Source organism: Crotalus tigris, unplaced genomic scaffold, assembly GCF_016545835.1.
Source record: "Crotalus tigris isolate CLP2741 ecotype Arizona unplaced genomic scaffold, ASM1654583v1 scf7180000024464.508515016:1373766, whole genome shotgun sequence".
Lineage (NCBI taxonomy): Eukaryota > Metazoa > Chordata > Lepidosauria > Squamata > Viperidae > Crotalus > Crotalus tigris.
This window is the reverse complement of record NW_024100635.1, coordinates 1,313,787-1,329,231: the sequence shown is the minus strand read 5'-3', so window position 1 is coordinate 1,329,231 and position 15,445 is coordinate 1,313,787. Positions and strand designations below refer to the sequence as shown.

Below are 15,445 nucleotides of genomic sequence, written 5' to 3'. Positions count from 1 at the left end.
GTAGTCCCCACTCCCCGCCAACCCGCAGATGGCGATCTGGATGGAAGACAATACCACTGGCAACGAAGGCATCGATCCATTCAAAGACTCCCACCACTGGATGCGAGATTTAAGGAGGAGCCGACACATTTGGGGTTTTTCCTAACCCAACTCCTCAGCTACATGGAGGAATACAGGCAGCACATCTCTAGCGACAAAGCCCGTATCCGGATGGTGCAATCTGCTCTGGATGGTCCGGTTGCAGATTGGGAGGTGAATTTGCACGACTGCAATGCCCCAGAGCTCAAGAAAACGATGAATGGGTATTGCAACCCTGCACGTATACATCCAAGAAACTAACTGAAACAGAACAGCGCTGGCCCGTGTGGGAGAAAGAGGCATATGGCAGTGATGGCTAACCTTTTAGAGACCGAGTGCCCAAACTGCAACCCAAAACCCACTTATGCATCATCGGGTGCCGGGTGGGTGTGACCCATTGGCTGGGTGTGGCCCATTGGGTGGGCGTGGCCCACTGGGTGAGTGTGGCTGCGCTGGTAATGGCAGACTGGGTGGGACTAAAAAGTACAATCAATCAATTCCAACTTTGCAAGATCTTTTTTTCCCCATGAGAAGTTGAAATTGACTGATTGATTGAACCTTTTTTTTTTTTGCACACAGCGGCGGAGGCCTAAAGCAAAAAGGTTTTATAAAACCCAGCTGAAGGCCTAGGACTGGGCCAACGGCGCGCGTGCCCACAGAAAGGGTTCTGAGTGCCGCCTCTGGCACCTGTGCCATAGGTTCACCACCACTGGCATATGGGATACGTTGGTCATTACTCACGTGGTGCCAGTTCCTTGAAGATAATAAGGTCCCTTTCCAGGTGTGGACAGACCTCAAAAATTTGGAAGCCTTGAAAACACCCAGGAAGCTCAACGCCAAGCAAGCCCGCTGGTCCCAGCATTTTCACCAATTCCACTTTACGCTCAAGCATTTGCCGGGGGGAAAGAACAGCATGCGAGCCACCGACTCTAAACCGATGATGGTGGAATCACAAATGGCAGCATGAGTAACCACCAGAGCCCAAGCTAAATTAAAACCGCAGCTAGGTAGCCAAACTGAAATTGAATTCCAGAAAAGTTTGGAAACAGATGAATGGTTCCAGAAAAATAAACACGTGTGCACAATGAAAGACAGGCTGCCTTGAATGGGGGGAAAGTTATATATACCAACAACCCAAAGGGTTCCTGCAGTTTGCCACAACACAAAATCAGCAAGGCATTTTGGATTTGTAAAAACATTACACTTAATTAAACGGCAATTTTGGTGGCCATCCATGAAAAAGGACAAACAAAGTTACGTGGCCAGCTGCCCAAAGTGTGCAACTGCCAAGAGGTTGCAAGGGAAATCACCCAGACGGTTACAAACAGTGGCAACTCCCTCAGCCCCCTGGAGGGAAATAGCCATGGATTTTGTAGTGGAATTACCAGAAAGCAATGGGAATACTGTCGTCTGGATGGTCACAGACTTGTTTTCTAAACAGGTGCACTTTATCCCTTGCCAAAAGATTCCCACCACAAAAGCCTTAGCGAAACTTTTCGTGCAGCATATTTACAGACTGCATGGGGCACCCCAACGCATCATATCTGATAGGGGAGTGCAATTTATGTCTGCATTTTGGAAGGAATTTTTATCCCTTTTAGGGGCCACTCAGGGACTGACATATAGCTATCACCCTCAGGGGGATGGGCAAGTGGAAAATTCGAACTCAGTACTTGAGCAATATTTAAGATGCTTTATTCATTTCCAACAGTCTGATTGGACGGACCTACTACCCTTCGCAGAAGTGGCCTACAATAATGCAGTCCACTGCAGCACAGGTTACACTCATTTTCAAATAGCTACCGGTCAAAGTTTCAACCCCATGCCAGAATTAACCCCAAATGAACCGGCAATCCCATCACTGAAAGAATGGATGGAACAATTACAAAACACCTGGCCAATAGTTAGAAAAGCAAAAGATGAAGCTAAGTAAGCATATAAAGCACAAGCCGATAAAAAAATTGAGCCTACACCATTCATTATAGGAGAAATGGTGTACTTATCTACAAAATACCTAAAATCCCTACAACCCTTGGACCAAAATATATAGGGCCTTTTCCAATTAAAAGAATCATAAACCCAGTAACAGTAGAATTAAAATTACCCAAAAATCTTAGGCAAATACACCCAATTTTTCACTGCAGTTTGTTGAAAAGAGAACATCAGTCATCCTTACGGCCAAAAATCCCACCCCAACCACCTCCAATAATGGTGGAAGGAGAACAACACTTCGAGATAAAGGAAATCCTAGACTTTAGGAGATATCATGGAGCAACTCAATACCTAGTAGCATGAAAACACCTCCCCACCTCACAAAATAAGTGGGTCCATAAACGTCATGTCAGAGTCCCGAAGCTATTAAAGAAGTTTCATACAGAGTATCCTAACAAGCCAGACTAACTTTTATATCTGTTTTGTTTTCTTTACAGGTGGATCTCTCTTATTTTTAAGGGGGGCAGGATGTCAGAATCCAATTATATTTCATTTCTAGCTACCTACTCTGATAAAAACCCATTTCTTACTCTCTGTGGATTCTGTCATAGTATGAAAGGGGAGGAGGATAAGCAAGGGGGTTTTATGACTCTCACTTCCTTCATTAAACTACAAAGTGACTGGATGTTGATTCTCATCAAGAGGACCATAACAATATGGCCATCGCCTTTCATCTAGTCTCTCTGAAGTCTCCCTTTTGCCGGCAGTGAGAGAAAAGGGGGGGACAATGTAACACCTGGGATCTGGGAAAAGAGAGGATGAGGGATCGTCGCCTGGAAGAACTGTGGGGTGGGGGCTGCTTGGGAACACTTTAAAACATTGAAGGATGGGAGAGAATTCCCCAGATCCTGTCTAGCATGCCTACAATCAGCTTCTCTTAATAAAGATCCCTGTTGGAAGAGACATTCCAAGAGTTCTGTCTTCTTAAGATGTAAGATTGAGGTGGGTCCTTATATTAGACAGGATCTGCAAAATTAGTCCACCTGCAAGGGAGAACCTTGCCGGGGACTTTGCAAAAAATAACCATGTCAGACGGCGGAGCAGGGAAAGGAGAAAGCATGCCTACAATCAGCTTCTCTTAATAAAGATCCCTGTTGGAAGAGACATTTTAAATTTATAAATGAGGAGGGAAGGGAAGCTGAGTAAAACAGATTACTTAGAAATGCAAATTGCATAAGAGACAGATTACAGGTTAACAACTGTATGTGTTAGAAAGAGGAGGGTGTGAGGTGGGCAGGGACCCAATGGGAGGGAGAAAAAGCCTGTGGAGATCCTGGGGTGGGAAAGAACTGGGCAGCACAAGGGTTGGGAAACAGAGCACAGGGTGGGGGAGGCCTAGAGATGCCTACAACAGGCAAACCTGGGCCTGCACCAGGCCTCCAAGAGTTTTCCCCATCCCTGAGGTAGCAGTGTTCCACTTAGTGACTGACACATTCAATCAATGGCTACATCAGAGAGATCAGGATAGTTTAGGAAAGAGATCTCACTTAACAGCCGTTGCAACATGCAACCATAATTGCAAGGCCCATGACAGTTATATCTTGAGGACCTTTTCTACACTGGCTGAGAAATTCTGGACCTCAAAATCTGCAGGAGACCTGAAACTCCACATGTGGGAATTATATAATCAATATACAAAACTACCACCCAGAAGCCTTTTTGAGGAAATCCACAACTTCTACAAAAGGAAATATCCAGTAGCTGCTGCTGCTAACCAGAAATTGGTAGTTAACCCTTTTCCATTTTCCTTTTCTCTCCACCTACAAATCTAATCCTGAGACATGTGTGAGTAAAAAGATTCAGAGCACAATTCAAATAGTCAATTTCTCAACAACCGTTTGGATTTCCACATGTGCAATAAGGGATGATTTATGAGTGAAGTAACGTCCACAGACTGGACATTTGAAAGATTTCTCCCCTGTGCGAGTCTTCTGGTTTTTTACCAGGTTGGAATTCTCACTGAAACCTTTCCCACAGATAGGACATTCAAAGGGTTTTTCTCCTGTGTGAGTCCTCTGGTGTCTCCCTAGGTTGCACTTCTGACTGAAACATTTCCCACAATCAGGACATTGAAAGGGTTTCTCTCCCGTGTGAGTCCTTTGGTGTTGCAGGAGCCTGCAATTCTGATTGAAACTTTTTCCACAATCAGGACATTGAAAAGGTTTCTCTCCTGTGTGAGTCCTTTGGTGTCTCAAGAGTTTGCAATTCAGACTGAAACTTTTTCCACAATCAGGACATTCAAAGGGTTTCTCTCCTGTGTGAGTACTCTGGTGTTCCACAAGGCTGGAATTCTCACTGAAACGTTTCCCACAATCAGGACATTCAAAGGGTTTCTCTCCTGTGTGAGTCCCCTGGTGTCTCACCAGGCTGGAATAGCGATTGAAATCTTTTCCACAGATAGGACATTCAAAGGGTTTCTCTCCTGTGTGAGTGCTCTGGTGTTTCACAAGGCTGGACTTCTGACTGAAACCTTTCCCACAATCAGGACATTCAAAGGGTTTCTCTCCTGTGTGATTCCTCTGGTGTATCAACAGGTGTGAATTCCTCTTGAAAATTTTCCCACAAACAGGGCACTCATACACTTTCTTTTCTGTGTGAGTCCTCTGGTGTATCACAAGGCTGGACTTCTGACTGAAACATTTCCTACAATCAGGACATTCAAAGTGTTTCTCTCCTGTGTGAGTCCTCTGGTGTTTCACAAGGCTGGAATTGTGACGGAAACTTTTCCCACAATCAGGACATTCAAAAGGTTTCTCTCCTGTGTGAGTCCTCTGGTGTTTCACAAGGCTGGACCTGTCACTGAAACTTTTCCCACAATCAGGACATTCAAAGGGTTTTTCTCCTGTGTGAGTCCTCCGGTGTTTCACAAGGCTGGAATTCTGGCTGAAACGTTTCCCACACTCAAGACATTTAAAGGGTTTCTCTCCTGTGTGAATACTCTGGTGTGTCACCAGGTGGGAATTGCGACTAAAACTTTTCCCACAATCAGGACATTCAAAGGGTTTCTCTCCTGTGTGAATTCTCTGATGTGTCACCAGGTGGAAATTCTGACTGAAACCTTTCCCACACTCAAGACATTTAAAGGGTTTCTCTCCTGTGTGAATACTCTGGTGTGTCACCAGGTGGGAATTGTGAATGAAACTTTTCCCACAATCAAGACATTCAAAAGATTTCTCTCCTGTGTGAGTCCTCTGGTGTCTCATGACATGGGAATTTGTAATGAAACTTTCACACAATCAGTACAGTCATAGGTTTTCTTCCTGCTGTGAATCCTCTGATGTATCATCACATTGCCATGCTCACTAAAGCATTTACTGCACTAGGAGTGCTTTTATGGCTTTTCTCTTGTGTGGGTCCTTCCATGAACCACAAGGGAACTGTTCTGACTAAACGTTCTGCCAGAATAAGATGATTTGTATGGCTTTTCTGCTGTATTGCTCCTCTTGTGCATAATCAGTTGTGATTTGAAATCTGTGGTTTTCCAGCAATAGACACAAGTACGGAGCTTTTCCACAGCTGATATTCTTGAGGAAGTCAAAAATATGGACAATGCCTTATGCTTTCATTCAATCCATTTTCTTCCTCACAGGGCGAGGCCTACATGACTGTCTGCTCTACGTGACGTTCCTACTCACCTTTTCCTCCACTGACTTCCAGATATTTCCCTCTTTTACTGAATGAGAAATAATTTCCCTTCACTTTTCATGTAATGTATCATTGAGTTCTGAATAATCTACTTATTCCAGTTTGAAATCTTTCTTAATCTTCTCTGTTTTTTTCTAAGAGCTGCTGGACGAGGAAATTGATTTTTTTTTTTATTTCTGGCTCAGTTTGCTTTCCTTTTCAATGTTGCTTGTTATTCTTAGCTGTCCAGAGGGCTCTTCTTCCCATCCTCTTTGTCTATAAGATTCAAAGAAAAGTGTAACTAAATAGTTAGAGATATGGAAAAAAAGAGAAAAATATATACATTACAATGAAAAAGCAAACACGCCACAATACTAGAATAATCTCATACATTAATTATGATTCATTTGACACATAGAAGACTATCTACATTGAAGTTCAGATATCCGATCAGTCATGAAATTCTCTTGTTGACTTGGATAATCACAAATTCTTAACAATCCAAAGGGTTATCATCAAATATATCTGGAAGTGCTGAGGCTAGATTATATAATTCCAGACATATGCATAGAGAGAGAAATATAGACACACACCTACAAGTGTGTATATGGAGAAAATCTATGTCTTTCAAGCCTGGAAAAATGTCCCAAAATAGTTTACAGTCAAAGCTTTTGAGATAATTGGAGAGATGTGGCGGCTTTAACTGATGGATAACAGAATAACAGAGTTGGAAGGGATCTTGAAGCAAGGAGGAAGAATATTAATGGTGGAAATGACGATAAATAAAAAAATGTTGATAATAGCAATATATGCATCAAATAATAAACAAGAAATATTTTATCAAAAACTACACAGGAAAATATTGGAAATGGAATATCAAAATATTTGTTTAGTAGGAGGCTTTAACGCAATTGTGAATGAAAAAATTGATTACAAAAGTAGTAAAATAGGGAAAAAAGGAAGAAAGAGATTACCTAAGTAGAGAAACTCAGTATACATTTTTTTCAAATAGACACAAATCATGGTCTAGAATTGATATGATATGGATGTTCCCTAAATTAAGAGCTAATATACATGAGGTTGAGATAATCCGATAAAGCTGAGTTGGACAGGAGTAAAGAAGAAATTAAGGTGGATATGGAGTCAACTCTTATTTAAAAAAAAAAGAAATTTCAGAAATAGCAGTAAAGGAAATGGAATTCTTTTTCAAAGAAAATAAAAAAGAAGACACTTCATTCAGTACATATGGCATACAGCCAAAGCATACTTCAGAGGATTAGCTATGACTTATACGGCTGAAAAGAATAAAGAGAAAAAGCCACATTGTACAACACTAAGGGAAGAGTTTAAAAAATTAGAGCTAGAACTTCAAAAAGATCCAAACAGAACCCTCGTAAAAGACAAATGGAGATAATTAAACATAAATTAAACCTAGTAGAGTCAGAAGAATTGGCTCAACAAATCAGAAGGGCAAAACAATTTTTTTTTGAAACTGGGAAGATGGCTATAAATGCTTTCAAGATACATTAATTCAGACAATATATCATAAGCAAACAGCAAAAGTAATTGTAAATGGGGACTACACAGGGAATTTTACCATAAAGAAAGGCACAAGAAAAAGATATCCATTATCCCCATTGCTATTTATATTGACATTGGGAGTTTTGAACAGGAACATCAGACAAGACCCAGAAATTAAAGGAATGGAGATAAAAGACGAAAGCTATAAATTACAAGCATTTGCAGATGACTTGGTATTTATCACAGAAGAAACATTGGAGACAACCCCTAAACCAGGGGTGTCAAACTGGCAGCCCCCAGGCCGGATGCATCACCCGGAAGCCGTACCCACCCCACTGCCAGCAATGGCAAAACAGTCTCGATACCCTAAGGACTAGCAAAGAGGAGATGGCGAATGAGATAGATGAGACTTACAGGATTCACACGAAGTATGCGAAACGGCACAACTTACCCAGAGAGGTCCATATTAGATTTGTTAAGAAATCTGTCCGAGATGAAATACTATTTAGGTCCAGAGACAATCCATTGGAATACCAAGGCTGACAACTAATTGTGCTTAAGCAAGTACCCAGAAAGGTGAGAGATATGAAAAGACCTTACCAACCAATAACTTCTAAATTGATAAGAAAAAATATTAATTTTAGATGGTTGGTACCGGAAGGGATTATGGTTGTGTGGCAGGAAAAGAGGCTTCGGCTGGATACAATAGACAAAGTAGAGGAATTCTATAGACAAAATTTTGGAAGCGAGGCGGAATTAGTTGAAAGACAGGCAAGAGAAGAAGGTGAAATCCTGCCACAGGCCACAGAAGGAAAGGAATTACAAATTAGAGATAAGGGAACTGGGAGAGGTGATGATATAGAGATTGAAAAAGACAACGGGAAATATGACAAGGATAGACTTAAGGCAATTAAAGAGGTTAGATCGACAAGGATGCCAGTGGAAAGAGAAGTACAAGCCAAGAAGTCTAGACCAACAGATCTCAACCTATGGGTCGCGACCCCATTTGGGGTCGATCGACCATTTTTCGGGGGTCGCCAAAGGTGGCGATCCGCCATTTTTCACGGCGCCGCGCATGCGCGCCGCGCGTGGGGGGCGGCGCCGCGCATGCGTGCCGCGCGTGGGGGCGGCACCGTGCACGCACGCCGCACGTGGGGGGGTGTCGCACATGCACGTCACGCGTGGGGGGCGCCACCCCCCATGCGCGCTGCGCATGGGGGGGGCGCCCCCATGCGCGTGGCGCCGCGCATGCACAGAACGTTTGTGTGACGGGGGTCGCCGTCACACAAACGTTGAGAAGCACTGGTCTAGACCGACAATAGTAACAAGATCCAAATATAGATAAAGAGGCAAAAGAAGAAATTGAGATTATATCCCTCAACGTTAATGGTTTTAACTCCCCATTAAAGAGGAAAAAATTCTTAAATAAACTGGGCAAGATGAATTTGGATATAATAATTCTACAAGAAGTTCATATAAAAAAACAGCATCAACATTTATTAAACTGCCCTAAGCTGGGAAATATGTTTCCAGTGCTCTCACAACAACAAAAAGCAGGAGTAGTAGCATACAGTGGGGCAAAAAAGTATTTAGTCAGCCACCAATTGTGCAAGTTCTCCCACTTAAAAAGATGAGAGAGGCCTGTAATTGTCACCTCAACTATGAGAGACAAACTGAGAAAACAAATCCAGACAATCACATTGTCTGATTTGGAAAGAATTTATTTGCAAATTATGGTGGAAAATAAGTATTTGGTCAATATCAAAAGTTCATCTCAATACTTTGTTATATATCCTTTGTTGGCAATGACAGAGGTCAAACGTTTTCTGTAAGTCTTCACAAGGTTGGTACACACTGTTGCTGGTATTTTGGCCCATTCCTCCATGCAGATCTCCTCTAGAGCAGTGATGTTTTGGGGCTGTCGCTGGGCAACACGGACTTTCAACTCCCTCCAAAGGTTTTCTATGGGGTTGAGACCTGGAGACTGGCTAGGCCACTCCAGGACCTTGAAATGCTTCTTACGAAGCCACTCCTTCATTGCCCAGGCGGTGTGTTTGGGATCATTGTCATGCTGAAAGACCCAGCCACGTTTCATCTTCAATGCCCTTGCTGATGGAAGGAGGTTTGCACTCAAAATCTCATGATACATGGCCCCATTCATTCTTTCCTGTACACGGATCAGTCATCCTGGTCCCTTTGCAGAGAAACAGCCCCAAAGCATGATGTTGCCACCCCCATGCTTCACAGTAGATATGGTGTTCTTTGGATGCAACTCAGCATTCTCTCTCCTCCAAACACAGTTCTACTTTGGTTTCATCTGACCATATGACTCTCCCAATCCTCTTCTGGATCATCCAAATGCTCTCTAGCAAACTTCAGATGGGCCCGGACATGTACTGGCTTAAGCAGGGGGACACGTCTGGCACTGCAGGATCTGAGTCCCTGGCGGCGTAGTGTGTTACTGATGGTTGCCTTTGTTACGTTGGTCCCAGCTCTCTGCAGGACATTCACTAGGTCCCCCCGTGTAGTTCTGGGATTTTTGCTCACTGTTCTTGTGATCATGTTGACCCCACGGGGTGAGATCTTGCGTGGAGCCACAGATCGAGGGAGATTATCAGTGGTCTTGTATGTCTTCCATTTTCTAATTATTGCTCCCACAGTTGATTTCTTCACACCAAGCTGCTTGCCTATTGCAGATTCAGTCTTCCCAGCCTGGTGTAGGTCTACAATTTTGTTTCTGGTATCCTTTGACAGCTCTTTGGTCTTCACCATAGTGGAGTTTGGAGTGTGACTGTTTGAGGTTGTGGACAAGTGTCTTTTATACTGATAACAAGTTCAAACAGGTGCCATTAATACAAATAATGAGTGGAGGACAGAGGAGCCTCTTAAAGAAGAAGTTACAGGTCTGTGAGAGCCAGAAAACTTGCTTGTTTGTAGGTGACCAAATACTTATTTTCCACTATAATTTGCAAATAATTTCTTTCCAAATCAGACAATGTGATTGTCTGGATTTGTTTTCTCAGTTTGTCTCTCATAGTTGAGGTTTACCTATGATGACAATTACAGGCCTCTATCATATTTTTAAGTGGGAGAACTTGCACAATTGGTGGCTGACTAAATACTTTTTTGCCCCACTGTATATTAATGAGGAAATTCCAACAAAACATATCTATAATGATGAAGATGGTAGAATCTTAATAGAAGCAATTTTGAACAAAATAAAAATAGCTCTTGTGGGAATCTATGCTCCCAATGAAGGTCAAAAACGATTCTATAGAAGACTACATAGCATTATTAGTGAGTTCGAATATGATAACATTTGCATAATGGGAGATTTCAATACGATCAAGGAGACAATTGGATTATAAAAGCGGTAAGACTAGAAAAGGAATTAGACCAACATTACCTAGTACTTTTCTAGAAATGGTGGAGGAGTTTAACATTCAGGATATTCGGAGGGAGAAGAATACAGGGAAAAAGCAGTATACGTATTTCTCGGGGCGACATCTCTCATGGTCCAGAATTGATATGGTGTGGCTGTCAACAGACCTAAATTCGGAAGTGGAAGATGTCATAATTGACACAAATTTGTGGGCTGACGACAATCCAATTAGAATTAAATGGAAAGGGCAAAAGAAAATAAGGAGGTGGACTCTGAAAAGAGCAATTTTAAATCACAAAGAATTTAAATTGAAATTGGAAGATCAAATGGGCCTATTTTTCCAGATGAATAAAAAGGAAGATACAAATTGCCAAAACTTATGGGATACAGCCAAAGCCTACATGAGAGGTGTCGCAATTACTTATATGGCTAGGGAAAATAAAATTAAAATACAGCGACAAAGAAATCTTGAAGAAGAACTTAGCAGGGTTGAGGAAAACTTACAAAACGAACCACAAAGGCGTGACCTGAAACAGCAAATTAAACACAAGATGAATATCACTGAAAAGGAAGAACTGAGGCAACAAATAAAACGTACCAAACAAAAAAAATTTGAAAACGCCAATAAATCAGGTAGATTGTTGGCCTACAGAATAAAGAAACATAACGACAAAAAGAGGATTAGCAAACTATACAATGAAAAAGGAGAGATGGTATATTAGAATGAAAGGAAGAAAATGGTGGCCTATGAGTTTTATAAGAAATTATATAAAGATGTAGAACAGAAAAATAATGATGATATACTAAAATACTGGCAATTAGCTGATCTTCCGAAAGTTCCAGAAGAGATTAAAAATATGTTAAACAAAGAGATAACATCTTTGGAACTATCTGAGGCAATTAAAAAACAAAAAAACAATAAAGCCCCAGGTCCAGACGGTTTACCAATAGAAATATACAAAATTATGCAAAAAACTCTAAGTCCAATATTAATAAATCTATTCAACGAGGTTCTGAAGAATGCAAAAATTCCGACCGCATGGGAAGAAGCAACTATCATTTTGATCCCCAAGGAGAATTCAGATTTGGCGTTCATTAAAAACTACAGGCCCATTTCACTATTAAATTCGGACTATAAAATTTTCATGGCCATAATGGCTAAATGTCTTGAAAGATTCTTAGTAAAATTCATACATACAGATCAAAATGGTTCTTTACCCAAAAGATACATAAGAAATAATGTCAGGATCATATTGGACGTATTAGAATATTATGAAGCCCCCAATGAAAAACAAATGGGACTAATCTTTCTTAATGCACAAAAAGCATTTGACAATGTGAAATGGGATTTTATGTTTAACCAATTGGAATACATGGATTTTGGGGAGAATTTCATAAACATGTTCGAAGCGATTTATTCCAAACAGGTAGCTAAAGTGATAATTAATGGAGAAACTACTAAAAGCTTTCAAATCCAAAAAGGTACGAGGCAAGGTTGTTCGTTATTTCCACTATTGTTTATATTATCCCTGGAGGTACTAAACCAATGGTTCTCAACCTGTGGGTCGGGACCCCATTTGGGGTCGAATGACCATTTCACAGGGGTCACCAAACCACTCTGTCCGCCATTTTTCCTCCTTTCCCCTAGCTGTCCTACTCCCTCTTATTGATGGCCACACCCACTTGGGGGTCACCACAACATGGGGAACTGTATTATGGGGTCACGGTATTAGAAAGGCTGAGAACCACTGTTGTAGAGGTTTTCCTTGTACGAGGTAGCTAGAGTGAGTTTTCTATTTCTTTCCCACAATTCTTGCCAAATATGCAGATCAATACTGAAACCAAAATCCCTACTCCAGAATGATTTGGAAAGATGAGCAGATTAAAGGATTAGAGATCAAGAGAGAAACTTTCAAATTGCAAGCCTTTGCTGATGATCTTGTTTTTATAATCGAAGAGCCATTACAATCAGGGATAAGGAAAATGGATGTACTGGGTGAATATGGTGAAATGGCAGGCCTAAAGATAAATAAGGAAAAAACTAAAATGCTCGTGAAAAATATGATTAGAACACAAAAAAATGAACTAGCTGACAAATTAGGCATCCAGATCACAAAGAAAATAAGATATTTAGGGATACAGTTAACAGCTAGGTGTTGATAATCAAAAGAGACAATTATGATAAATTAATGGAACAGATTAAAACAGACTTGGATACCTGGACAAACCTCCAGCTCTCTTTTATGGGTAGAATTGCCGTAATCAAAATGAACGTATTACCTAAAATATTATTTCTATTTCAATGTATACCAATTAAATTAGAAAAGGAATTCTTTCAAAATTTCAACCAATTCATACTTAAATTCATTTGGCAAGGGAAAAAAGCAAGGATTATATTAAAATTATTATAGGAAAGGGGGGGTCTCGGCCTCCCTGACCTGGACAAATACTATCAATCTACAATCTTACTATGGGTGCGGGATTGGATTCGGCTGGATAACCGGAGATTATTAAAATTGGAAGGTCGTGACATGCAGACTGGATGGCATGCTATGTTGTGGGCCGAGAAACATAAAGTTCACCAGTACTTCCGGAGGCACTACATCAGACGGGCGTTAATAGATGTATGGACCAAAATCCGGCAACAGAATTATAGACAAGTTCCCAATTGGATTTCAACATTAGAAATGTATATACACCCAAGGTTTATCCAGTTAGGGAATGTGATAACTTATAAAAACATATTAGACGAGAGAGGAGAATTAAAATTGAGGAAAAATCTTCAAGATAATAATAATAATGATAAAGTTGGAAGGGACCTTGGAGGTCATCTAGTCCAACCCCCTGCTCAGGCAGGAAACCCTATACCATTTTGGACAAATGGCTGTCCAATTTCTTCTTAAAAACTTCCAGTGTTGGAGCATTCACCGCTTCTGGAGGCAGGTTGTTTCACTGGTTAATTGTTCTAACTATCAGGAAGTTTCTCCTTAGTTCTAGGTTGCTTCTCTCTTTGATTAGTTTCCACCCATTGCTTTTTGTCCTGCCTTCAGGCGCTTTGGAAAATAGCTTGATTCCCTCTTCTTTGTGGCAGCCCCTATCATGTCCCCCCTCATCCTTCTCTTTGTTAAACTAGACATACCCAATTCCAGCAACCGTTCCTCATATGTTTTAGCCTCCTCTCCCCTGATCATCTTTGTTGCTCTTCTCTGTACTCTTTCTAGAGTCTCAACATCTTTTTTACATCGTGGTGACCAAAACTGGATTCAGTATTCCAAGTGTGGCCTTACCAAGGCATTGTAAAGTGGTATTCACGTGATCTTGATTCTATCCCTCTTTTAATGCAGCCTAGCACTGTGTTGGCTTTTTTGGCAGCTGCAGCACACTGCTAGTTCATATTTAAATGATTGTCCACTAGGACTCCGAGATCCCTCTCACAGTTACTACTATTGAGCAATGTACCACATATACTATACCTATACATTTGGTTTTTCTTGCCTAAATGTAGAACCTTACTTTTTTCACCATTGAATTTCATTTTGTTAGATATCGCCCAGTGTTCAGGGATAGAATTAGAATGGTGGGCACAGATGCAGGGATAGATGCAGGGATAGAATTAGAATAGTGGGCATATCTCCAACTACAAGCAAGATATGGGAAAGACAAAAAAGAGGGGTATAAAAATAGAACCAACAGAACTAGATAAAATATTATTAGGGCCCCGAGGATAAAATGATTAAAAAAATATATCACTTTCTTTTAGATCAGGCAATGTATGAAGAACATTTCAAGGAGACTATGCTAATTTGGAGTAGGGATTTTGGTTTCAGTATTGATCTGCATATTTGGCAAGAATTGTGGGAAAGAAATAGAAAACTCTCTCTAGCTACCTCGTACAAGGAAAACCTCTAAAGACAAGATGTTTTATAGATGGCACTTCCCACCCCTAAGGTTAGCCAAAATGGATCCAAATATCTCACCTTTATGCTGGAAATGTAAAACAGCAATAGGATCATATTACCATATGTGGTGGGAATGCCCAAAGGCTTGTGAGTATTGGAATAGAATACGAAGATGGCTGAAAGATATATTAATGTTGGACTTAGAGTTAAAACCTGAACTTTTCCTGTTGGGAATAACCACGGAGAAATCAATAACGGAACAATCTATTTGCTGTTACATGTTTTGACTGCAGCTAGGCTTGCGTTTGCGAAAAAATGGAAGAGCAAAGAAATACCCACAGAAGAAGAGACACTATATAAAATATTACAATGTGCGGAAATGGACAAACTCACAATGGTTTTGGCAGACAAATGTAGATCAGTTTATTTTGAAACTTGGGATAAATTTTACCGCTGGAAGAATTCGAGGAGGACGGTTGGGATTATAGGCTAGTGTTAAGATAGAAATATATGTAATTTTAGAATAAGTATTGTATATAAAATTTAGATGTATATTCAGAGATGAAGAACCGATTGTAAAATGTGGAATAATTTGATAAGAATGTATATACACGAATGTCACATTATATCCAATGTTTTTCTTAATTATAAATAAAATTTTGAAGAAAAAAAAATGAATCTAAGAAGGACATGATCCGCAACTAGGATGGCATGCATTTCTATTGTATGAGAAGAATAAGATTCATAGATACTTTCAAAATCATTATATAAGAAATACACTACTTCTTGTGTGCGAAAAGATAAAAGCTAAAATCTACTTGAGAATCCCAGGATTGCTTTCAACGATGGAAGTGTTTGTTCACCCGAATCAAGTGAAATATGAAAAAAATGGACATATAAAGATATTTTGGATACCGAAGGGAAATTAAAATCTAAACCAGAGCTTGTA

At 40.5% G+C, this 15,445-nt stretch overlaps 1 protein-coding gene across 1 annotated transcript in view; it reads right to left on the bottom strand.

Moving 5' to 3' along the window:
• Positions 1-2,970: 2,970 nt before the first annotated feature.
• Positions 2,971-15,445, bottom strand: part of LOC120303344 (zinc finger protein 84-like) — a 35,579-nt gene continuing 23,104 nt past the window's right edge. Inside the window, exon 3 of the mRNA XM_039332812.1 lies at positions 2,971-5,970. Coding sequence (XP_039188746.1) covers positions 3,882-5,273 — 1,392 coding nt within the window. The 5' untranslated portion in view covers positions 5,274-5,970 and the 3' untranslated portion in view covers positions 2,971-3,881. The remainder of the gene's footprint in view (positions 5,971-15,445) is intronic.